General features: G+C 49.4%; 1 protein-coding gene across 2 annotated transcripts in view; it reads left to right on the top strand.

Annotated features, from left to right (window-relative positions):
* Positions 1 to 5,370: 5,370 nt before the first annotated feature.
* Positions 5,371 to 25,727, top strand: part of MCTP1 (multiple C2 and transmembrane domain containing 1) — a 1,531,547-nt gene continuing 1,511,190 nt past the window's right edge. For both annotated transcript variants that reach the window (XM_069751887.1, XM_069751881.1), the window contains exon 1: positions 5,371 to 5,949. In XM_069751887.1, coding sequence (XP_069607988.1) covers positions 5,371 to 5,949 — 579 coding nt within the window. The remainder of the gene's footprint in view (positions 5,950 to 25,727) is intronic.

Genomic DNA, 25,727 nt, shown 5'->3' with positions numbered 1-25,727 from the left:
ACAGAGGGGGCTGACCGTACACAGCAGCAGCACTTAGAGGGGGCTGACCATACACAGCAGCAGCACACAGAGGGGGCTGACCATACACAGCAGCAGCACATAGAGGGGGCTGACCATACACAGCAGCAGCACATAGAGGGGGCTGACCGTACACAGCAGCACATAGAGGGGGCTGACCGTACACAGCAGCAGCACTTAGAGGGGCTGACCATACACAGCAGCAGCACACAGAGGGGGCTGACCGTACACAGCAGCAGCACATAGAGGGGGCTGACCATACACAGCAGCAGCACAAAGAGGGGGCTGACCGTACACAGCAGCAGCACATAGAGGGGGCTGACCATACACAGTGACAGCAGCACATAGAGGGGACTGACCATACACAGTGACAGCAGCACATAGAGGGGGCTGACCATACACAGTGACAGCAGCACACAGAGGGGGCTGACCATACACGGTGACAGCAGCACTTAGAGGGGGCTGACCGTACACAGCAGCAGCACATAGAGGGGGCTGACCGTACACAGCAGCACTTAGAGGGGGCTGACCATACACAGCAGCAGCACACAGAGGGGGCTGGCCGCACACAGCAGCAGCACTTAGAGGGGGCTGACCGTACACAGCAGCAGCACATAGAGGGGGATGACTGTACACAGCGGCAGCACATAGAGGGGGCTGACCGTACACAGCGGCAGCACATAGAGGGGGCTGACCGCACACAGCAGCAGCACATAGAGGGGGCTGGCCGTACATAGCAGCAGCACATAGAGGGGGCTGACCGCACACAGCAGCAGCACATAGAGGGGGCTGACCGTACACAGCGGCAGCACATAGAGGGGGCTGACCGCACACAGCAGCAGCACATAGAGGGGGCTGGCCGTACACAGCAGCAGCACATAGAGGGGGCTGACCATACACAGCGGCAGCACATAGAGGGGGCTGACCGCACACAGCGGCAGCACATAGAGGGGGCTGACCGTACACAGCGGCAGCACATAGAGGGGGCTGACCGCACACAGCGGCAGCACATAGAGGGGGCTGGCCGTACATAGCAGCAGCACATAGAGGGGGCTGACCGCACACAGCAGCAGCACATAGAGGGGGCTGACCGCACACAGCAGCAGCACATAGAGGGGGCTGGCCGTACACAGCAGCAGCACATAGAGGGGGCTGGCCGTAGATAGCAGCAGCACCTAGAGGGGGCTGACCGCACACAGCAGCAGCACATAGAGGGGGCTGACCGCACACAGCAGCAGCACATAGAGGGGGCTGGCCGTACACAGCAGCAGCACATAGAGGGGGCTGACCGTACACAGCAGCAGTACATAGAGGGGGCTGACCGTACATAGCAGCAGCACATAGAGGGGGCTGACCATACACAGCAGCAGCACATAGAGGGGGCTGACCGTACACAGCAGCAGCACATAGAGGGTGCTGGCCGTACACAGCGGCAGCACATAGAGGGGGCTGACCGCACACAGCAGCAGTACATAGAGGGGGCTGGCCGTCCACAGCAGCAGCACATAGAGGGGGCTGACCGTACATAGCAGCAGCACATAGAGGGGGCTGACCATACACAGCAGCAGCACATAGAGGGGGCTGACCGTACACAGCAGCAGCACATAGAGGGGGCTGGCCGTACACAGCGGCAGCACATAGAGGGGGCTGACCGCACACAGCAGCAGTACATAGAGGGGGCTGACCGCACACAGCAGCAGCACACAGAGGAGGCTGACCATACACAGCAGCACATAGAGGGGGCTGACCGCACATAGCAGCAGCACATAGAGGGGGCTGACCGTACACAGCAGCAGCACATAGAGGGGGCTGACCGCACACAGCAGCAGTACATAGAGGGGGCTGACCGCACACAGCAGCAGCACATAGAGGGGGCTGACCGCACACAGCAGCAGCACATAGAGGGGGCTGACCGCACACAGCAGCAGCACATAGAGGGGGCTGACCGCACACAGCAGCAGTACATAGAGGGGGCTGACCGTACACAGCAGCAGCACACAGAGGGGGCTGACCATACACAGCAGCAGCACATAGAGGGGGCTGACCGCACACAGCAGCAGCACATAGAGGGGGCTGACCGCACACAGCAGCAGCACATAGAGGGGGCTGACCGCACACAGCAGCAGTACATAGAGGGGGCTGACCGCACACAGCAGCAGCACACAGAGGGGGCTGACCATACACAGCAGCAGCACATAGAGGGGGCTGACCGCACACAGCAGCAGCACATAGAGGGGGCTGACCGCACACAGCAGCAGTACATAGAGGGGGCTGACCGTACACAGCAGCAGCACACAGAGGGGGCTGACCATACACAGCAGCAGCACATAGAGGGGGCTGACCGCACACAGCAGCAGCACATAGAGGGGGCTGACCGCACACAGCAGCAGTACATAGAGGGGGCTGACCGCACACAGCAGCAGCACACAGAGGGGGCTGACCATACACAGCAGCAGCACATAGAGGGGGCTGACCGTACACAGCAGCAGCACACAGAGGGGGCTGACCATACACAGCAGCAGCACACAGAGGGGGCTGACCGTACACAGCAGCAGGACATAGAGGGGGCTGACCGTACACAGCAGCAGTACATAGAGGGGGCTGACCGTACACAGCAGCAGCACATAGAGGGGGCTGACCGCACACAGCAGCAGCACATAGAGGGGGCTGACCGCACACAGCAGCAGTACATAGAGGGGGCTGACCGTACACAGCAGCAGCACATAGAGGGGGCTGACCATACACAGCAGCAGCACATAGAGGGGGCTGACCGCACACAGCAGCAGCACATAGAGGGGGCTGACCGTACACAGCAGCAGCACATAGAGGGGGCTGACCGCACACAGCAGCAGTACATAGAGGGGGCTGACCGCACACAGCAGCAGCACATAGAGGGGGCTGACCGCACACAGCAGCAGCACATAGAGGGGGCTGACCGCACACAGCAGCAGCACACAGAGGGGGCTGACCATACACAGCAGCAGCACATAGAGGGGGCTGACCGTACACAGCAGCAGCACACAGAGGGGGCTGACCATACACAGCAGCAGCACACAGAGGGGGCTGACCGTACACAGCAGCAGGACATAGAGGGGGCTGACCGTACACAGCAGCACATAGAGGGGGCTGACCGCACACAGCAGCAGCACATAGAGGGGGCTGACCGTACACAGCAGCAGCACATAGAGGGGGCTGACCGTACACAGCAGCAGCACATAGAGGGGGCTGACCATACACAGCAGCAGCACAAAGAGGGGGCTGACCGTACACAGCAGCAGCACATAGAGGGGGCTGACCGTACACAGTGACAGCAGCACATAGAGGGGGCTGACCATATACAGCAGCAGCACATAGAGGGGGCTGACCGTACACAGCAGCACACAGAGGGGGCTGACCGTACACAGCAGCAGCACTTAGAGGGGGCTGACCGCACACAGCAGCAGCACATAGAGGGGGCTGGCCGTACATAGCAGCAGCACTTAGAGGGGGCTGACCGCACACAGCAGCAGCACATAGAGGGGGATGACCGTACACAGCAGCAGCACATAGAGGGGGCTGACCGCACACAGCAGCAGCACATAGAGGGGGCTGACCGCACACAGCAGCAGCACATAGAGGGGGCTGGCCGTACACAGCAGCAGCACATAGAGGGGGCTGGCCGTACACAGCAGCAGCACATAGAGGGGGCTGACCGCACACAGCAGCAGCACATAGAGGGGGCTGACCGCACACAGCAGCAGCACACAGAGGGGGCTGACCATACACAGCAGCAGCACATAGAGGGGGCTGACCGTACACAGCAGCAGCACACAGAGGGGGCTGACCATACACAGCAGCAGCACACAGAGGGGGCTGACCATACACAGCAGCAGCACACAGAGGGGGCTGACCGTACACAGCAGCAGGACATAGAGGGGGCTGACCGTACACAGCAGCAGCACATAGAGGGGGCTGACCGTACACAGCAGCAGCACATAGAGGGGGCTGACCATACACAGCAGCAGCACAAAGAGGGGGCTGACCGTACACAGCAGCACACAGAGGGGGCTGACCGTACACAGCAGCAGCACTTAGAGGGGGCTGACCGCACACAGCAGCAGCACATAGAGGGGGCTGAGCGCACACAGCAGAAGCACATAGAGGGGGCTGGCCGTACACAGTGACAGCAGCACATAGAGGGGGCTGACCATACACAGCAGCAGCACATAGAGGGGGCTGACCGTACACAGCAGCAGCACATAGAGGGGGCTGACCGTACACAGTGACAGCAGCACATAGAGGGGGCTGACCATACACAGCAGCAGCACACAGAGGGGGCTGACCGTACACAGCAGCACACAGAGGGGGCTGACCGTACACAGCAGCAGCACACAGAGGGGGCTGACCGTACACAGCAGCAGCACTTAGAGGGGGCTGACCGTACACAGCAGCACACAGAGGGGGCTGACCGTACACAGCGGCAGCACATAGAGGGGGCTGACCGCACACAGCAGCAGCACATAGAGGGGGCTGACCGTACACAGCAGCAGCACATAGAGGGGGCTGGCCGTACACAGCAGCAGCACATAGAGGGGGCTGGCCGTACACAGCAGCAGCACATAGAGGGGGCTGACCGCACACAGCAGCAGTACATAGAGGGGGCTGACCGCACACAGCAGCAGCACATAGAGGGGGCTGACCGCACACAGCAGCAGTACATAGAGGGGGCTGACCGCACACAGCAGCAGCACATAGAGGGGGCTGACCGCACACAGCAGCAGTACATAGAGGGGGCTGACCGCACACAGCAGCAGCACATAGAGGGGGCTGACCGCACACAGCAGCAGTACATAGAGGGGGCTGACCGCACACAGCAGCAGCACATAGAGGGGGCTGACCGTACACAGCAGCAGCACATAGAGGGGGCTGGCCGTACACAGCAGCAGCCTATAACCGCACGCGTGGATGAGCAGCAGGACCTTCCCCCTCCACGTGTTCCCCTGATGGCCGGCTGCCAGCTTCTCGGGGAGATCCCTGCTCCCGTCCGCTGAGGAGCTGTGCCGCCCATCACTGTCCGCTGAGCACGATGCATGGAGAGCAGTGATGCACGGAGGGTGAAGCCCGGGATACCTGTGCTCCGTGCAGAATGATAGAGCCGGCAGCCGGTGCAGTCACACAGTACGCAGACCGTGCACACCCCGGAGCCGTCGCCTGCTGCCCCGTCTACCCCCCGGGCCGCTCCGCCCTCTCACGCCCCCTAGCTGCGGCTCTTCCTGGGCTGCTGTGAAGCCTCCAAGGTGCCTCCAGTCCTGTTGCTTCCCCTCCAGGCGCCGCCAGCCCCGCGGTAAAGGGTCAGCAGCGAAGAGGAGGGCGATGGAGCAGGTGCCGGGCTCAGAGACGCAGTCCTCCTCCTCCTCCTCCTTCCAGGCCCGGCTCTTCAGGAACCTGCAGCTTGGGAGATCCAGGAAGAGCGCGGGGAGCAACCACCAGAGCGGCGCTAAGCTGGGAGCGGAGCGCCGCACTGCACCCTGCCCGTCCCCGCCCGCGGCCCGGCGGAGGGAGCAGGAGAACTACATGGAGGAAGCGGTGCCGGGCATCATCCGCTGGACCGGGCTGAAGAGAAGGAGGCAGGCGCTGGACCGGGTGTTCTCCTCCTCCCAGCCCAACCTCTGCTGCTCCGCTGTGGAGTCCATACCCTCTAGCGCCCCCTGCAGTAGCCCCGGCAGCATTGCAAACACCCCGGAGCCTGGCTCTACGCTCCGCCGGCTGAGGGATCACCTCCTGCCGCACAGCAGGACACCGGGACCGGCCAAGGACAGGGATGGCGACTCTTCTGCCACAGGCCACCAGCTGTCTCACCAGAAGAGCTCCTCACTGCCCGGGACCGCCTGCATAGAGAACCTGCTGCACGGCTCCAGCACCGCGGACAGCGACCCGGCCCGACAGCGAGCAGTGAGTGGGCTCTGTGTACCGTGCTGGGGAGATGCAGCAGCGCCGGGGTTGGCATAGGTCGTCGCCATGTTCCTGGGTGCCATGTGTCCTGCATCCCTGCCTGCAGACAGTGCTGTGCGGAAGGACGCGGCACTTCACAAACTTTCTCCGCTGATGATGGAGGATGTGACTGAGCTCTGCCCAGAGGTGGCGGGAAAGTGCGCAGTGTCCTCTGCCTGCAGCCAGGGCAGGACATGGCCGCGGGGATGCCCGTGTGACTGACAGCCAACATGCAGGATGAATGAGAGGACAGCCTCTGTGTCACCATGGGGGTCATGCAGGAAAATGTATGTGTGCACATGTATGTAGGGAGGTGTGAGATCTGTGTGTGCGCATGTATGTAGGGAGGTGGTGAGATCTGTGTGTGTGCACATGTATGTAGGGAGGTGGTGAGATCTGTATGTGTGCACATGTATGTAGGGAGGTGGTGAGATCTGTGTGTGCACATGTATGTAGTGAGGTGGTGAGATCTGTATGTGTGCGCATGTATGTAGTGAGGTGGTGAGATCTGTGTGTGTGCACATGTATATAGTGAGGTGGTGAGATCTGTGTGTGCACATGTATGTAGTGAGGTGGTGAGATCTGTGTGTGCGCACATGTATGTAGTGAGGTGGTGAGATCTGTGTGTGTGCACATGTATGTAGTGAGGTGGTGAGATCTGTATGTGTGCGCATGTATGTAGTGAGGTGGTGAGATCTGTGTGTGTGCACATGTATATAGTGAGGTGGTGAGATCTGTGTGTGCACATGTATGTAGTGAGGTGGTGAGATCTGTATGTGTGCGCATGTATGTAGTGAGGTGGTGAGATCTGTGTGTGTGCACATGTATGTAGTGAGGTGGTGAGATCTGTGTGTGTGCACATGTATGTAGTGAGGTGGTGAGATCTGTGTGTGCGCATGTATGTAGGGAGGTGGTGAGATCTGTGTGTGCGCATGTATGTAGGGAGGTGGTGAGATCTGTATGTGTGCACATGTATATAGTGAGGTGGTGAGATGTGTGTGTGTGCGTATGTATGTAGTGAGGTGGTGAGATCTGTATGTGTGCGCATGTATGTAGTGAGGTGGTGAGATCTGTGTGTGTGCGCATGTATGTAGGGAGGTGGTGAGATCTGTGTGTGCACATGTATGTAGGGAGGTGGTGAGATCTGTATGTGTGCACATGTATATAGTGAGGTGGTGAGATGTGTGTGTGTGCGTATGTATGTAGTGAGGTGGTGAGATCTGTATGTGTGCGCATGTATGTAGTGAGGTGGTGAGATCTGTGTGTGTGCGCATGTATGTAGGGAGGTGGTGAGATCTGTATGTGTGCGCATGTATGTAGTGAGGTGGTGAGATCTGTGTGTGTGCGCATGTATGTAGGGAGGTGGTGAGATCTGTGTGTGCGCATGTATGTAGGGAGGTGGTGAGATCTGTGTGTGTGCACATGTATATAGTGAGGTGGTGAGATCTGTGTGTGTGCACATGTATGTAGTGAGGTGGTGAGATCTGTATGTGTGCGCATGTATGTAGTGAGGTGGTGAGATCTGTGTGTGTGCGCATGTATGTAGGGAGGTGGTGAGATCTGTGTGTGCGCATGTATGTAGGGAGGTGGTGAGATCTGTATGTGTGCACATGTATATAGTGAGGTGGTGAGATGTGTGTGTGTGCGTATGTATGTAGTGAGGTGGTGAGATCTGTATGTGTGCGCATGTATGTAGTGAGGTGGTGAGATCTGTGTGTGTGCGCATGTATGTAGGGAGGTGGTGAGATCTGTGTGTGCGCATGTATGTAGGGAGGTGGTGAGATCTGTATGTGTGCACATGTATATAGTGAGGTGGTGAGATCTGTATGTGTGCACATGTATATAGTGAGGTGGTGAGATCTGTGTGTGTGCACATGTATGTAGTGAGGTGGTGAGATCTGTATGTGTGCGCATGTATGTAGTGAGGTGGTGAGATCTGTGTGTGTGCGCATGTATGTAGTGAGGTGGTGAGATCTGTGTGTGCACATGTATAGTGAGGTGGTGAGATCTGTATGTGTGCGCATGTATGTAGTGAGGTGGTGAGATCTGTGTGTGTGCACATGTATGTAGTGAGGTGGTGAGACCTGTGTGTGTGCACATGTATGTAGTGAGGTGGTGAGATCTGTGTGTGCACATGTATAGTGAGGTGGTGAGATCTGTATGTGCGCATGTATGTAGTGAGGTGGTGAGATCTGTGTGTGTGCACATGTATGTAGGGAGGTGGTGAGATCTGTGTGTGTGCACATGTATGTAGTGAGGTGGTGAGATCTGTATGTGTGCGCATGTATGTAGTGAGGTGGTGAGATCTGTGTGTGTGCGCATGTATGTAGTGAGGTGGTGAGATCTGTGTGTGCACATATATAGTGAGGTGGTGAGATCTGTATGTGTGCGCATGTATGTAGTGAGGTGGTGAGATCTGTGTGTGTGCACATGTATGTAGTGATGTGGTGAGATCTGTATGTGCGCATGTATATAGTGAGGTGGTGAAATCTGTGTGTGTGCGCATGTATATAGTGAGGTGGTGAGATCTGTGTGTGCACATGTATGTAGTGAGGTGGTGAGATCTGTGTGTGTGCGCATGTATGTAGTGAGGTGGTGAGATCTGTGTGTGTGCACATGTATGTAGTGAGGTGGTGAGATCTGTGTGTGTGTGTGCGCATGTATATAGGGTGCTGGTGAGAGCTGTATGTGTGCGCATGTATGTAGTGAGGTGGTGAGATCTGTATGTGTGCATGTATGTAGGGAGGTGGTGAGATCTGTGTGTGCGCACATGTATATAGTGAGGTGGTGAGATCTGTGTGTGCGCATGTATGTAGGGAGGTGGTGAGATCTGTGTGTGTGCACATGTATGTAGTGAGGTGGTGAGACCTGTATGTGCGCATGTATATAGTGAGGTGGTGAGATCTGTGTGTGTGCGCATGTATGTAGTGAGGTGGTGAGATCTGTGTGTGTGCGTATGTATATAGTGAGGTGGTGAGATCTGTGTGTGTGCGCATGTATGTAGTGAGGTGGTGAGATCTGTGTGTGTGCGCATGTATATAGTGAGGTGGTGAGATCTGTGTGTGCACATGTATGTAGTGAGGTGGTGAGATCTGTGTGTGTGCTCATGTATGTAGTGAGGTGGTGAGATCTGTATGTGCGCATGTATATAGTGAGGTGGTGAAATCTGTGTGTGTGCACATGTATATAGTGAGGTGGTGAGATCTGTGTGTGCACATGTATGTAGTGAGGTGGTGAGATCTGTATGTGTGCGCATGTATGTAGTGAGGTGATGAGATCTGTGTGTGTGCACATGTATGTAGGGAGGTGGTGAGATCTGTGTGTGCACATGTATGTAGGGAGGTGTGAGATCTGTGTGTGTGCGCATGTATGTAGGGAGGTGGTGAGATCTGTGTGTGTGCGCATGTATGTAGTGAGGTGGTGAGATCTGTGTGTGTGCGTATGTATGTAGGGAGGTGGTGAGATCTGTATGTGTGCGCATGTATGTAGGGAGGTGGTGAGATCTGTGTGTGTGCGCATGTATATAGTGAGGTGGTGAGATCTGTGTGTGTGCACATGTATGTAGGGAGGTGGTGAGATCTGTGTGCGCACGTATGTAGGGAGGTGGTGAGATCTGTGTGTATGCACATGCATGTAGTGAGGTGGTGAGATCTGTGTGTGTGCGCATGTATGTAGGGAGGTGGTGAGATCTGTGTGTGTGCGTATGTATGTAGGGAGGTGGTGAGATCTGTGTGTGTGCGTATGTATGTAGGGAGGTGGTGAGATCTGTATGTGTGCGCATGTATGTAGGGAGGTGGTGAGATCTGTGTGTGTGCGCATGTATGTAGGGAGGTGGTGAGATCTGTGTGTGCGTATGTATGTAGGGAGGTGGTGAGATCTGTATGTGTGCGTATGTATGTAGGGAGGTGGTGAGATCTGTGTGTGTGCACATGTATGTAGGGAGGTGGTGAGATCTGTTTGTGTGCGCATGTCCAACTATATGTCGGCTAAAATCTAAGGCCTGTCTCATACGTCCAGATAATTTTGGTACCGGAGAAAACGGTACTGGAGTTATCCGTGTCCTGGGGCCGCGTGCTCACGTATGCCATCGGTGTGGGATCCGTGTGATGTCCGTGAGTATGTTTTTAGGGTCCGTGTGCTGTCTGTGTGCTGTACAGAGGGTCACATGTGGCCTGAGATTCCATTTTGTGCAGCCCTTGGCCATCTCACTCCTCTGTCTTCAGTAACTCATGAACTATGATGGGGATAGCTGGGCTCATTGTAAGGTCATCTTATTTCTAGAGTGCTATATAGGGGAGTGGAGGACCACCTTTCACTGCCTCTAGTGGAAGTTCCAGAAATGGAACCTAAATTTGTTAGATTATGTTATATACAATACTCGTGTGCATGAAACTTTAAAGTTTAATTTCTCAGTGTTGTAAATTCTGTTTTCGGCCAGGAGGGCACATAAGAGCTTGTCTATTGCCACCTTATCCAATACTGTAATTGTTTTTGTGACCAAAAAGCTGGTGTCAGGTTTCCTTTGATAAACATTTTCCCTGAACCACTTAAAAAGCTCTCAGGATACTAAGATTCTAGAATTAAAGAAATTCTGTTCATTAGCATCATTTGCTCAGAAGTTGCATACTCCATTAATTTTAAAATGGGGTCAAGTAGCAGGAGACTGCAGCCTGTATTACTTCCTTCCGGCTGAATTAGAGAATATTACAGACTGCTCATTAATTAAAGAGGTTGTTGTAACTTAGCAAGTTATCCATAGGGCTGATACCTTGATAATCGATGGGAATCCCAACGCTCAACCCCCAGTGATCTCGAGATCATCTCTGAAGTGCTTTGTTTAAATGGATCAGTGAAGATCCCAGTGTGAAATCTCCATCAACCAGCACCTTATCTCCTGAAAATAATACATCATTTATCAAACTGAGATCAATCCTCTAATAAAGTCTCGTTTGTCATGTAGCATTGGCAGTCACTGATTTAAGGCCGTGTCTTGATAGAAAAGTTGCGTATGACCAGATTTTTGTGCTTGAGCTGAAGAGATACAGCATGATGCGAACTTGTACACTTTGTACAAGGTTTCTTGATCTGAATCTCTTAGGCTGTGTGCACACGTTGCAGATTTTACGCCTTTTTTTGCTATAAAAACGCTATAAAAACGCGAAAAAAAGCATACATTATGCATCCCATCATTTAGAATGCATTCCGCAATTTTTTCGCGGAAAAAACACATCGTGGTAAAAAGCGCAGCATGTTCATTAATTTTGCGGGTTTCCAAAAACTCGGTAAAAACGCGAGAAAAACACTCAAAAAACACATGCGGATTTCTTGCAGAAAATGTCCGGTCTTGCTCAGGAAATTTCTGCAAGAAATCCTGAACGTGTGCACATAGCCTTACAAGTCTGTAACAGTATAATTGATGTGTCAGGTGCTAGAAACAATCTCAAAGAAGACTAGAATAGATGGATATGTGAGAACGAGGCCCATGAGCTGTGTAGGAGGGTACTATCAGCTGTGAGGGAAGCAGTCCTAATAGTTATGTTAGGCAATCCATGCCACTAGGAATTTTGGGGCCCCCTTGAGACTCCGCCCAGGCTCCACCCCTCGAACTTTCCACAGTCTTACTGCTCTCTCTTGGAAAAACGCCACTTCTCACGAATCACACATTAACACTTCCCATTATCAGATCGCACATATAGCCAGCAGCTTTTGTTTTGGCCAAAAGATTTTTTAATCTGCCACCACGACAAGGTAGACACTTTTGGCCAGGCCCTACTCTACTCTACATTATTAAACATTTGTTAAAATATGCCATACAATTTAGGTACATTTTTAATTATTTCTCAATTTTTAAAATGACCAATAATATCACAATATCATCAATGACCAGACACATATTACCACCACATAGAGACCTATAATACCACATACAAGGAACAAATACCGCCACACCATCCATATGCCAGCGTAAAGTACTGCAGTGTGCAGGCGCCGGGCCTCTCTGACCTTTCCTGGCGCCTGCGCACTGCAGTACTTTGCTCTGCCCTCAACAGGGCATATAAAGTAGGCCTGCGCAGGAGCCGCTGCAGGAAGCAAAGAAGTGGACGTCATCGTATGAAGATGGGAGGCACCGGACCGCATCGGGACAGCCCCTGGATGAGTATAATCTAACTTGTTTTTCTTATCTTTCAGGGTACATCAGGGGCTTATCTACAGCATTACAGAATACTGTAGATAAGCCCCTGATGGCAGTGGCCGCAGTTTATATACGAAATATGAGGTGACAGATTCCCTTTAACTGAACCTGCGTCTCGGACACAGGTTCAGTTACTGCAGCGGCAGAATCCTGCTGCTTGGGCCTGGTGAGCAGAAGAGACAGGGCCCGCTGCTGGCCCCCTCTGCTCATTGGGTCCCATACGCCAGTCAGGGCAGTAATGCCCTGATGGCGGCCCTGCCCGCATGTGTGGCGGCTGTCGAACAGGCACGAGACATGCACCTATGGCGACTCACACATAGTATTCGAGCACTTCGCAGATACTCGGTTATCACACGAGCATGCTCCGATAACACCTGACAACACCTCGAATTGTAGGCTTTGATGTGGTTGCTTAGATGTAGATTCCGAATAAAAAATGAATCTTCGGATAAATTGTTATTGATATTGCTTCTTAAACAGTTTGCAATTCATCAAGCGTGTCATCCAACTGATCAGGGATGATTTTATTATGCTGCATGAATCAGCAGACTTCTCAGCCCTGTGCCGCTCAGGTAATAGCTCAATTTCTGTATTTCCAGGGTGTGCTGGGGGTCTCTGCTTTGACATACAGTATATTAATCTCTTACCCAACGTCCCACATCATTTTTATGGAAATACAGAATGTCAGTTCTCAGGAAAGTGCCCTAGATTACTCCTAATTGTTCTGGTAAATGAAGGTTTCAGTACTTGGACCATAACCACTTAACTCTATACTTCTTCGGACATAGATCATTAGGGTAGGCCATAGCAGCACAATAAATTGGGACGCAATCATATTCCCCCATACTAAGAGAATACACTGAGCTGAATGATTAATTCTGTCAAGAGGTTTTTTTAAGTTTTTTTTTCACCCATTTTAATGAGTAGGAAAAAATGAATTACAAACAAAGGCAGAAACGTTCCTATTTTATGCAGCGTTTTCCCTGCAAACATATTACAAAAATCTGCTGCAAATACTGAATACACATACCCTTAACCCCTTTCCGACATGTGGTGTAATAATACGCCCATGTCGGACTCCCCTTGTTTGGTGCGAGCTCCAGTGCTGAGCCCGCACCTTTCCAGGCACTTGACAGCTGATCTATACATGTGTCGCTATCCATCTGTGACTGTTAACTCGTTAAATGCCGCTGTCATTCTCTGACATTCTCATTAAACTTTCTCTTACAGGAAGCGTGTTGCTAATCCCGCCCATCGGTGACCCTGTCACATGATTGCGGGTCACCCATGGGTCGGCATGACAACCAGAGGTCTCCAGCAGATCTCCATGGTTGTCATTGCTATGAGCAACGCCCCGTGGTCAGTGCCCATGGCAAGTGAGCATTTCTGCTACATACAGGTGATCTGATCATCGCCTGTGCGTTGCAAAGGAGATCAAAGTAGTGCAGCTTCTAGTCTCCTATGGAAACTATTGAAGCATGCCAAAAGTAAAAAAATCTTTTTAAAAATATTAAAAAAATACATAAATGTTCAAATCACCCCCTTTTCTCCCCATTAACACCATTCAAAATAAAACAATAAAAAAAATTGCTGCTTTTAGAATCACCCGATCTATCAACATAAAAAAGAATTAGCAACGGCGTAACAAGAAAAAAATTAAAACTGCCAGAATTAAATTTTTGGGTCACAATAAAATGCAATAACGGGCGATCAAAAGATAATATCTACACCAAAATGGTATCAATAAAAACATCAGCTCAGTACTCATAAAATAAGCCCTCACCCAGCCCCAGATCACGAAAATTGGAGACACTACAGGTCTCTGAAAATGGCGCCTTTTTTAAACAAATTTGGGATTTTTTTTCCGCCAATGAAATAAAAAAAGAATCTGTTCATGTTTGATGTCTGTGAACTCATAAAGTCCTGGAGAATCATAATGGCAGGTCAGTTTTAGCATTTAGTGAAAAAAGTTATGGCTCTGGGAAGAAGGGGAGCGAAAAATGGAAATTCAAAAACTGAAATACCTCTGGTTGTTAAGGGCTTAAGGAAGTATAAGTGAGGTTTTTATTTTTCTGAGGAGAATATGTGGCCTTTCCTGGCTAGCCCAGCAGTGGAGGTCTTCGATGCATGCAATAGAGCATTGTCCTGAATAAAAATCATCATTTTCTTGAAAGATGCAGAATTTTCCTGTACCACTGAAGAAAGTGTCTTCTAAAGCTGGTAGGGGTTTGGGAGCTGATTTTGAGTGCATCATCATCTCGAAAAGGTCCAACTAGTTCAGCCTTTAGCGCCATCTTGCTGGCGTCTGAGTCGAAGTGAAGGTCTATGCCCTTTACTTATCCAGTTTCAGGCTCATCCATCTGGTCCGGCAAGAGTCACTTTCATGTCATCAGTACATAAATCCTTTGAAAAGTCTGTCTTCAGATATTTCTTGGCCCAGTCTTGATGTTTCACCTCCTGTGTCTTGTTCAGTGGTGGTCGGGTTTCAGCCTCTTTACCTCGGCCATGTCTCAGAGCACTGAACACCTTGTACTTCTGGACCTCCAGGGACATGGCAGTTCTGTAATATGTCAGCACTGAAGGATAATGGGCTACTGGTTGCTTAATGTGTGCCTTTTTATTTCAACATGTTTTTTTTTTTCAACCATGTTGACTATTTGATCAAAACTTTTGATAATTCTGTAATCACACCTTAATATCTTAGCAATTTCATGAGTTCTGCATTCCTCTGTACGACCTTTATCATTTTTTAACCTTTCAGAGTCAGTCAAATCTTTTTTTTGGCTCATTTTGCCTGTGTGTGCACTTCTTGATAAAAGGAGTTGAATCTTTTTAGCCTCACCCTCCTTGATTACACAGATGCACATCACCTGATCGGCTTCATCCTAACAGCCTTCACGTTTATACAGTTTGGAGCTGGAAAATCTGCATAAACCAGTTGAAATGGTTGAAATACTCATTTACCTGATAATTGTGCACCCAGTGTGCGTCTGGTTGCTTTCCCATCCCTTTGCTTTGTGCCTTGTCACACTTCAACCAGTGCCTGGACTAGCATGAGCCTACCATCCAGAATATCCACCTAGATTCTACATCTACAGTCACCAACTACTGAACGTAGACCTCTTCAACCCTGAGTACCGGCAGAGCATGTAGAGGGCAAACCTAGCGGTGAGAAAGAGCAGAGACGAGGCAAAGACGTAGCCTAATAGAACTGTCACTGTAGGAAGAGACCCTGACTGAAGAACTTCTTCATATAGCTGCTCCACGCCTTCACTGTTGATCACAAGGACTGTGATCACACCCAGATCTAAATACCTGAGCCCAGTAGAGGGCTCCAGTAACTAGGCAGAGCTGCCCTCTGTTCAGCCACCAACATTGTGGGTCTACGTTGACTCACAGATTTGATAGGTTGTTAGGGGCAGATTCTGTGCAAAGTACTTGTCAAGTCCAACAACAGTTCACATCCCAAGCAACCTTCTGTCCTCACAAGGATTTAATGAATTCGGGGGACCAATGCGTGTATGTATGGCAGGCGGTCCAGCACTTTAAAGCTTCTCCTTTGCATTGATAATGTTGATTGGTGGAGTTTCAAGTGCTGTTATCCCCACTGGTCCAAAGAACAGGGCCTGCAGAGACTTGTAAGATCAAAGTGGTAGTTGGACATGTACACCACCGCTTCATTGAGTCTCTGTGGGGAAAAAGCCAAGCACTGGGCTTCGCTATCTCTGGCAGTCCCATTCAGAATAAATGGAGTAGTGGCACTCTTGTCTCACTACCGCTCTCTATTTACATGGTTTCATTTCAGAGATCCTTTTTTGGGAATTGTGGGGGTCCCACTGCTTGGTCCCCCACAGATCAGAAAGTTATAATCCATGTTGTTGGATTTATTTATTTAATCGTATGAACATATATTTTAACAACATATGAGAATGAATAACAAACAATAAAAAGTGATTGAAAGGGGACAAAGGAACACAAATCAGAGTCGAAATGATGTAAAATATATTGACCAAGAGATCTACCGTATTTTCTGGTGTATAAGACGACTGGGCGTATAAGACAACCCCCAACTTTTCCATATAAAATATGGAATTTGGGATATGCCCGCCGTATAAGACGGGGGTCATCTTATACACCCAGTCATCTTATACGGCGTGTGGTTCTCAGGTTCTGGAGGAGAGGAGACTCACCTTCAGGCCCTGGGATCCATATTCATGTAAAAAATAAAGAATAAAAATATAAAACATGGATATACTCACCCTCGGATGGGCCCTGGCTCACAGCGCTGCTAGCGTCTGCCTCCGTTCCTTAAGGTACCTTCACACTAAACGACGCTGCAGCGATCCAGACAACGATCCGGATCGCTGCAGCGTCGCTGTTTGGTCGCTGGAGAGCTGTCACACAGACCGCTCTCCAGCGACCAACGATGCCGGTAACCAGGGTAAACATCGGGTTACTAAGCGCAGGGCCGCGCTTAGTAACCCGATGTTTACCCTGGTTACCATCCGAAAAGTAAAAAAAACAAACGCTTCATACTTACCTTCCGCTGTCTGTCCCCGGCGCTCTGCTTCTCTGTACTGGCTGACGTCACCGCTCTGCTTTCCGGCCGCTGCGCTCACAGTGAGTGCAGGAAAGCACAGCGCCGGGGACAGACAGCGGAAGGTAAGTATGAAGTGTTTGTTTTTTTTACTTTTAGGACGGTAACCAGGGTAAACATTGGGTTACTAAGCGCGGCCCTGCGCTTAGTAACCCAATGTTTACCCTGGTTACCAGCGAAGACATCGCTGAATCGGTGTCACACACGCCGATTCAGCGATGTCAGCGGGAGAGCCAGCGACCAAATAAAGTTTTGGCCTTCTAGCCCCGACCAACGACATCACAGCAGGGGCCTGATCGCTGCTGCGTGTCAAACTGAACGATATCGCTATCCAGGACGCTGCAACGTCACGGATCGCTAGCGATATCGTTTAGTGTGAAGGTACCTTTAGAATACCTTGAAAAAGATGCAGAGTACTTTTCACACCCAGAGTTATTACTTGGTCTTTTTCAATGGAGAACAGTGATGACAATGGGAAGCTCCATCCATATATTTGGGAAATTAGAGCTAGGAATCAGAATTTTTCTGACAGTGAAGCCATATGAGCTACAGTTTCAATTTCTGATATGTAGAAAAACATTACAGCTCTGATTCCTGGAGCCACTGAATTACAAGTGACAGGACTGTTGGGAGGCTGCCAAAAAGACAGAAGGAGATTAATTATTAGAGTCACAGATACTTGCTGTTTGTTCTTACATTTCGGTCAGGCTTTTGAACACCACCCGCGTAACTAACAAAATCCAAAGAGCCTTTACTTCATCTTGTTATTTCTAATCTGTAGACAAACCTGGATCAATATCTATTAGGGACTTTACACCATTCTGGCATTGCACAGGATGATCTTGGCTTGTATGTGGTTGTGTGGTCATTATATGAAGTCAGAGACAATGGATGAAAGGTCTTAGCCAAATATAATAAAATGTCCGGGGCTCCTTGAGCACCCTAAAAGCTGTCAGGCCCTGGAATATAATAATAATCTTTATTTTTAATCTTTATTTTTATATTCCGCAGCACTTTACAGTTTGCACACATTATCATCGTTGTCACCGATGGGGCTCACAATGTAATTTCCCTAACAGTATGTCTTTGGAAAATGGACTATCTATATATATATATAATTGTTTAAGGGGCACTTCCGTCTGTTTGTCTGTCTGTCACGGAAATCCCGCGTCGTTGAGCGGTTCCGGCCGCTAGGCCGCAACCAATCAGCGACGGTCACAGCCCGGCCGAGAATTAGTCCCTCCCTACTTCCGTCCAGTCAGTGCCTGGTGCCTGCTCCATACTCCCCTCCAGTCAGCGCTAAAACAGGGTTAATGGCAGCGATAACGAAAAGCGTTATGCCGCGGGTAACGCACTCCGTTAACACTGCTATTAACCCTGTGTGACCAACTTTTTACTATTGATGCTGCCTATGCAGCATCAATAGTAAAAAGATCTAATGTTAAAAATAATAAAAAAACAAAAAACCTGCTATTCTCACCTACCGTCGTCCGCCAATGCGCGCGCGGCTGCTGCCAGCTTCCGTTCCCAGAGATGCATTGCGAAATTACCCAGAAGACTTAGCGGTCTCGCGAGACTGCTAAGTCATCTGGGTAATTTCGCACTGCGAGACCGCTAAGTCTTCTGGGTAATTTGGCAATGCATCTCTGGGAACGGAAGCTGGCGGCAGCCGCGCGCGCATCGGGACAGCTTCGCTGAACGCCGGAGAGTGAGTATATAACTATTTTTTATTTATATTTTTTAACAGGGATATGGTGCCCACACTGCTTTATACTACGTGGGCTGTGTTATATACTGCGTGGCTGCTATATATTACGTGGGCTGTGTTATATACTGCGTGGCTGCTATATACTATGTGGCCACTGTTATATACTGTGTGGCCTGTGTTATATACTGCGTGGCCTGTGTTATATACTGTGTGGCCACTGTTATATACTGCGTGGCCACTGTTATATACTGCGTGGCCTGTGTTATATACTGCGTGCCCTGTGTTATATACTGCGTGCCCTGTGTTATATACTGCGTGGCTGTGTTATATACTGTGTGGGCTGTGCTATATATTACGTGGGCTGTGTTATATACTGCGTGGGCTGTGTTATATACTGCGTGGGCTGTTATATACTGCGTGGGCAGTGTTATACACTATGTGGGCAGTGTTATATACTGCGTGGGCTGTGTTATATACCGCGTGGCCACTGTTATATACTGCATCGCCTGTGCTATATACTGCGTGTCCTGTGTTATATACTGCGTGGCCTGTGTTATATACTGCGTGGCCTGTGTTATATACTGCGTGGGCTGTGTTATATACTGCGTGGGCTGTGTTATATACTGCATGCCCTGTGTTATATACTGCGTGGCTCCTATATATTACGTGGCTCCTATTTACATCGTGGCCTGTGCTATATACTATGTGGCTGCTATATACATACATACATATTTTAGAATACCCGATGCGTTAGAATCGGGCCACCATCGAGTGTGTGTGTGTGTGTGTGTGTATATATATATATATATATATATATATATATTAGTGTGCTGTATTGGTATGAGCTGTGTCAATAAATATGTGTAACACCTTACCCATATAATGTCAATTTGGTCGGTAGTGCCCATTGTAAATTTTGGTACAATTATGTCAAAATGTAGTACCACTGAAGTAAAGCAACTTTAGAAAAGAACCTGTCAGCACGATTTTGGAAAGTAAAGTAAATTCACAGCAGTAATGGTACCGTAATACTGAGTACATTGATACCTTTGGCGAAGAAATCCACTTTGCTGAGCTTCTCTATTCACCATTTGAAGTTTTTTACTAATTATCTTTCAGTGCACAGGGGCCGGACTGTACATGAGGTCTTCTCTGGAGGCAGGCGGAGGGGCTGAAGAGTCATAGATCTGAGGCAGGCGGAGGGGCTTGGGAATCACAGACTGGAGGCAGGTGGAAGGGCTGGGTAATCACAGACCGGAGGCAGGCGGAGGGTCGGGGAATCACAGATCAGAGGCAGGCGGAGGGTCAGGGAATCACAGATCAGAGGCAGGCGGAGGGGCTTGGGAATCACAGACTGGAGGCAGGCGGAGGGGCCAGAGAATCATAGATCGAAAGCAGGCGAAGGGGCTGGGCAATCATAGGCCGGATGCAGGCGGAGGGGACGGGGAATCACAGACCGGAGACAGGCGGAGGGGACGGAGAATCACAGACCGGAGACAGGCGGGGGGGGCCGGGGAATCACAGACCGGAGGCAGGCGGAGGGGCCAGGGAACCGGAGGCAGGCGGAGGGGCCGGGGAATCACAGACCGGAGACAGGCGTTCGCCGGGGAATCACAGACCGGAAGCAGGCAGAGGGGCCGGGGAATCACAGACCGGAGACAGGTGGAGGGGACGGGGAATCACAGACCGTAGACAGGCGGAGGGGCTGGGTAATCACAGACCGGAGGCAGGCGGAGGCATCGGGGAATCCCAAACCGGAGGCAGGCAGAGGGGCTTAGCTCTTCCCTGCTCTATTGAACATGCATTGGTTGTCAATTCTGACGGATGTTCAGTAGGATCTTGTCACAGTGTGATATTTTTCTTAGTGCACAGTGACAGTGCGCTCCCTCGCTGGCTGTGATGAGAAGTGACAAGCCAGCAAGAGAAAATCAGACTGAATAAAGGACATAACTTGCACAGTTCCAGAAAGAAAAACTTTCATTGATTAAAACTTTTATTGATTAAAACCCTTCTATTTTTTCTTTTAATCTCAGGTCAGATGGTGTTTCTTTTCTGTTTCTCCTTCATTTCACACTGACAGGGAAGCAAGGAATTTGAGACTTAAGGCTATGTGCACATGTCAGGATTTCTGGCAGAAATTTTCCTGACAAAAACCAGACATTTCTGCCAGAAATCCGCATGCTTTTTTTTTGCGTTTTTTTTGCGGTTTTGATGCGTTTTTTGAGCATTTTGAATGCGTTTTTTTTGCATTTTTTCCAAATGGGTAGAATAGCGGTAAAAACGCGAAGCAAAAGCAAAATTAATGAACATGCTGCTTTTTTTTACCGTGATGCGTTTTTTTCCGCAGAAAAAATCGCATCATGTGCACAAAAATTGCAGAATGCATTCTAAATGATAGGATGCATAATGTATGCGTTTTTAATGAGTTTTTATAGCGTTTTTATCGCGAAAAAAACGCGAAAAAGCCTGAACGTGTGCACATACCCTTAATGTACAGTAGATTTTCGTTTTCTTTGTTGCAGCGGCAATTGAACACAATAGCAATAGGACAGTTGTATGAACAGGGCAGATGTTGCTCCCATCAGCAGTGTAGCATCACTGATTGCTGTGCAGCAAATGAGGATGCATCATGTACATGGACTATATGTGCTGTACCTCCTGCCTCAATGGCTCAGAAATGTCCATATCTCTGATCTAGACTGTGAGCGCATATTTTAGATATACAGATAAAGACATTTAAGGCTATGTGCACACGTTCAGGATTTCTTGCAGAAAATTCCTGAGAATTCCGGATATTTTCTGCAAGAAATCCGCAAGAAAACCACATGCGTTTTTGCCGTGATTTTGCCGCGGTTTTGACGTGTTTTTGCCGCGGTTTTGACGCGTTTTTGCCGCGTTTTTTTCCGGACACTTCCCAATGCATTTTGGGGTGGGAAATCCGCAAAAAAAAAGGAAAATTAATGAACATGCTGCGTTTTTTGCCGCGATGCGTTTTTTTCGCGGAAAAAACGCATCATGTGCACAAAACATGCGGAATTCATTCTAAATGATGGGATGCTTATTGTATGCGTTTTTAATGAGTTTTTATAGCGTTTTTATCGGGGAAAAAGCGCGAAAAAAACGCAACGTGTGAACACAGCCTTAAAATGGAAATGCTGATGCAGAGAATGCGTTACAAGTGCCCAATCACCGGGGGTCCCACCATATTCTACTGTACAGAATTCTCAGTTTCTTATTTGAGTCTTCTTTTTTATTTCTTGTGAGAATGGCTCACAGATGAAATCTTAACTCATCAGCATTCACTGGCATCCGTTTCCACGTACAGTAAAACATCATATGGCGCATAAAAATCAATGGTGAACACAGATTTATGAGTATTATTGCAGTAGAAAATATGTATCTACTGCCTGGATGGCATTTTTTGCATATCCTCCTTATGCCAGTCTATTTATAATTTTTGGTTTTCTGATAATAAAATGGATATTATTTTCAGAATAATTGTCTGTATACACTATTCATGTTAATTTTACCAAAGGAAAAATTGTCATTTTTGGAAATATTGACTAATGGGTGGGTAGTAGTTTTCAGGCTCAGTGGGTAGACATTGATTACATCACCTTTCTCACTTCTTAGTGTGACTCTTACTATGCGAATTTAAATATCAGGATTATACAACCATTTTGACATGAATTTTCAGAGTAAATACTCTAACTTCATCTGGTCTAAGAAGACTTTTTAATATTTTATGCAATTTGTATTGTAAAATCCTGTGATGCTTTGAAATCACAAAAGGATCAGGATAATAGATGTAACCAATAAGTGCAATAGACTCTTTTTCCTGACCCAGCATGATGTTGGGGCAGAGACCCTGAGTCCAACGATGTGTCACTTACTGGCTGCTTACTGCAGTTTTGATAAAAACATTGATTTATCTGCTACATATCTAGCAGGTCTCTGAATGCTGGGCTCTGTATAACCCCGCCCACACCACTGAGTGGCAGCTTTCTGTCTGTGTGCGCTGTACATAGACAGAAATCTGCCAGTCACTGGTTTGGAGGGATTATGCAGAGGTCATGAATATGGAAAACTACCTGCCAGTTGGTGTCCTCTATTGATAATCATCCTGGTGTCCTCTGTTGAAAATCTTCTGATAAATCAGTGATTTTATTAAACCTACAGCCAAGTAAGGGACACATCACTGCAATCAGGGTCTCTTACCCTAGATTATGCAGCTCTCAGTTTAGGTAGCAAAAATCTGATGACAGAGTCCCTTTAAAGGGGTTGTTTATCTGGAAAAAATATCTTTTTAAAAAGCTGCATTTGATTAATCAGGTGAAAACATCTACAATCTCTAAACTTTGCCCAAAAAGGGGGAAAAAAAGCAGGCGAGCACATACAAAATAGGAAGTAGACAAAAATAATAGGCACAAAGACAGTGATGAATCAGGGCCACTATTTTAGATAATGTTTTCTTAAACTTTCTGACTGGCTAGATTAAGAAAAGAGATTTTTTCCCAGCTGCATAACCCCTTTAATTACCTCCTATGTTCCGTGTATGGATGCAGATGGCCTATGTCGTGGATCTGACGTGTTTCTATTTCTGTAATCCACTATGCACCTGTAGTAGATAATCTAGTGGATTTAGCATGTGCCTGTACCTGCAGTAATTTTGGAGTTCACCTCACATATGAGCAAGCAGATGTTCCAGATACTATAAGAAATTATCTCCAGCTCATCTCCGGTGCTCATCTCCAGCTCATCTCTGGTGGTCATCTCCAGCTCATCTCTGGTGCTCATCTCCAGCTCATCTCTGGTGCTCATCTCCAGCTCATCTCTGGTGCTCATCTCCAGCTCATCTCTGGTGCTCATCTCCAGCTCATCTCTGGTGCTCATCTCCAGCTCATCTCTGGTGCTCATCTCCAGCTCATCTCTGCTGCTCATCTCCAGCTCATCTCTGGTGCTCATCTCCAGCTCATCTCTGGTGCTCATCTCCAGCTCATCTCTGGTGCTCATCTCCAGCTTTTCTCTGGTGCTCATCTCCAGCTCATCTCTGGTGCTCATCTCCAGCTCATCTCTGGTGCTCATCTCCAGCTCATCTCTGGTGCTCATCTCCAGCTCATCTCTGGTGCTCATCTCCAGCTTTTCTCTGGTGCTCATCTCCAGCTCATCTCTGGTGCTCATCTCCAGCTCATCTCTGGTGCTCATCTCCAGCTCATCTCTGGTGCTCATCTCCAGCTCATCTCTGGTGCTCATCTCCAGCTTTTCTCTGGTGCTCATCTCCAGCTCATCTCTGGTGCTCATCTCCAGCTTATCTCTGGTGCTCATCTCCAGCTCATCCCTGGTGGTCATCTCCAGCTCATCTCTGGTGCTCATCTCCAGCTCATCTCTGGTGGTCATCTGCAGCTTTTCTCTGGTGCTCATCTCCAGCTCATCTCTGGTGCTCATCTCCAGCTTATCTCTGGTGCTCATCTCCAGTTCATTATTATTATTTATTATTATAGCACCATTTATTCCATAGCGCTTTACATGTGAGGAGGGGTATACATAATAAAAAACAAATACAATAATCTTAATCAATACAAGTCACGACTGGTACATGAGAAAAGAGGACCCTGAACGCGAGGGCTCATAATCTACAAGGGATGGGTGAGAATACAGTAGGCGAGGGTAGAGCTGGTCGTGCAGCAATTAGTCTATCGTGGTTACTGCAGGTTGTAGACTTGTCGGAATAGGTATGTCTTCAAGTTCTTTTTGAAGGTTTCCACGGTAGGCGAGAGTCTGATGTGTTGGAGTAGAGAGTTCCAGAGTATGGGGGATGTGCGGGAGAAATCTTGTATACGATTGTGGAAAGAGGAGATAAGAGGGGAGTATAGAAGAAGATATTGTGAGGATTGGAGGTTGCGTGCAGGTAAGTAGCGGGAGACAATAGCTTTGTATGTCATGGATAGTGTTTTGAACTGGAGTCGTTGGGTAATGGGGACCCACTGCTGGGATTGACAGAGGGGAGAGGCCGGAGAATAGCGGAGGGACAGATGGATTAGTCAGGCAGCAGAGTTTAGAATAGATTGGAGGGGTGCGAGAGTGTTAGAGGGGAGGCCACAGAGCAAAAGATTGCAGTAGTCAAGGCAGGAGTTGATTAGGGCATGGACTAGGATTTTTGCAGATTCTTGGTTGAGGAATGTACGGATCCAGGAAATATTTTTTAGATGAAGTTGGCAGGAAGTGGAAAGGGCTTGGATATGTGGTTTGAAAGAGAGATCAGTGTCAAGGATTACCCCGAGGCAGCAAGCTTGTGGGACTGGGGAGTGTGGGCAGCGATTTACTTTAATGGATAGGTCTGTTGGGGGTTCAGTTGAGATGGGGGAAAGATGATGAATTCTGTTTTGTCCATATTAAAGGGCCACTGTCACCCCCTCCAGCCGTTATAAACTAAAAGAGCCACCTTGTGCAGCAGTAATACTGCATTCTAACAAGGTGGCTCTTTTAGTTTTTGGTTCATGTATTCCCAAAATAAAGCGTTTTCAAACTTATCCAAAATACCTGTCTTTATCCAGGAAGGCAGGTCCTCACCCCCCTGCTTGAACCGCCACTCTGTCGTCACTCAAATCTTCAGGGGCTCTGGGCGCCGCCCCCTCCGCTCTGTATACGCTTGAATTCCGGCGCCTGCGCTGTGTTGGACTGTCTCATGCAGGCGCAGTAAGCTCTGGCCATCTGACGTCCCAGCCAGGCTTGCAGACTGCGCCTGTGCGGGCAGTGCGGCCACCCACCATGGTAATCCCTGCCCCGCAGTGTGTTATGCATTATGCACAGTGCGGGGCTGGGATTCCTGGGCATGTGCACTGCTTGTGTCAGCGGGGGGACCTGGGTGAGTGGCTGACACACGGAATTGAAGCGTAAACAGAGCGGAGGGGGCCCCTGAAGATTTGAGTGACGGCAGAATGGCGGTTCAAGCAGGGGGGTGAGGACCTGCCTCCCTGGATAAAGAAAGGTATTTTGGATAAGTTTGAAAACGCTTTATTTTGGGAACACATGAACCAAAAACTAAAAGAGCTACCTTGTTAGAATGCAGCATTACTGCTGCATAAGGTGGCTCTTTTAGTTTTTAACGGCTGGAGGGGGTGACAGTGGCCCTTTAACCCCTTCCCGACCCATGACGCCACGTAGGCGTCATGAAAGTCGGTGCCAATCCGACCCATGACGCCTATGTGGCGTCATGGAAAGATCGCGTCCCTGCAGATCGG

Source organism: Ranitomeya imitator, chromosome 1 (genome assembly GCF_032444005.1).
Source record: "Ranitomeya imitator isolate aRanImi1 chromosome 1, aRanImi1.pri, whole genome shotgun sequence".
Lineage (NCBI taxonomy): Eukaryota > Metazoa > Chordata > Amphibia > Anura > Dendrobatidae > Ranitomeya > Ranitomeya imitator.
This window is presented reverse-complemented; position numbering and strand designations above follow the sequence as displayed.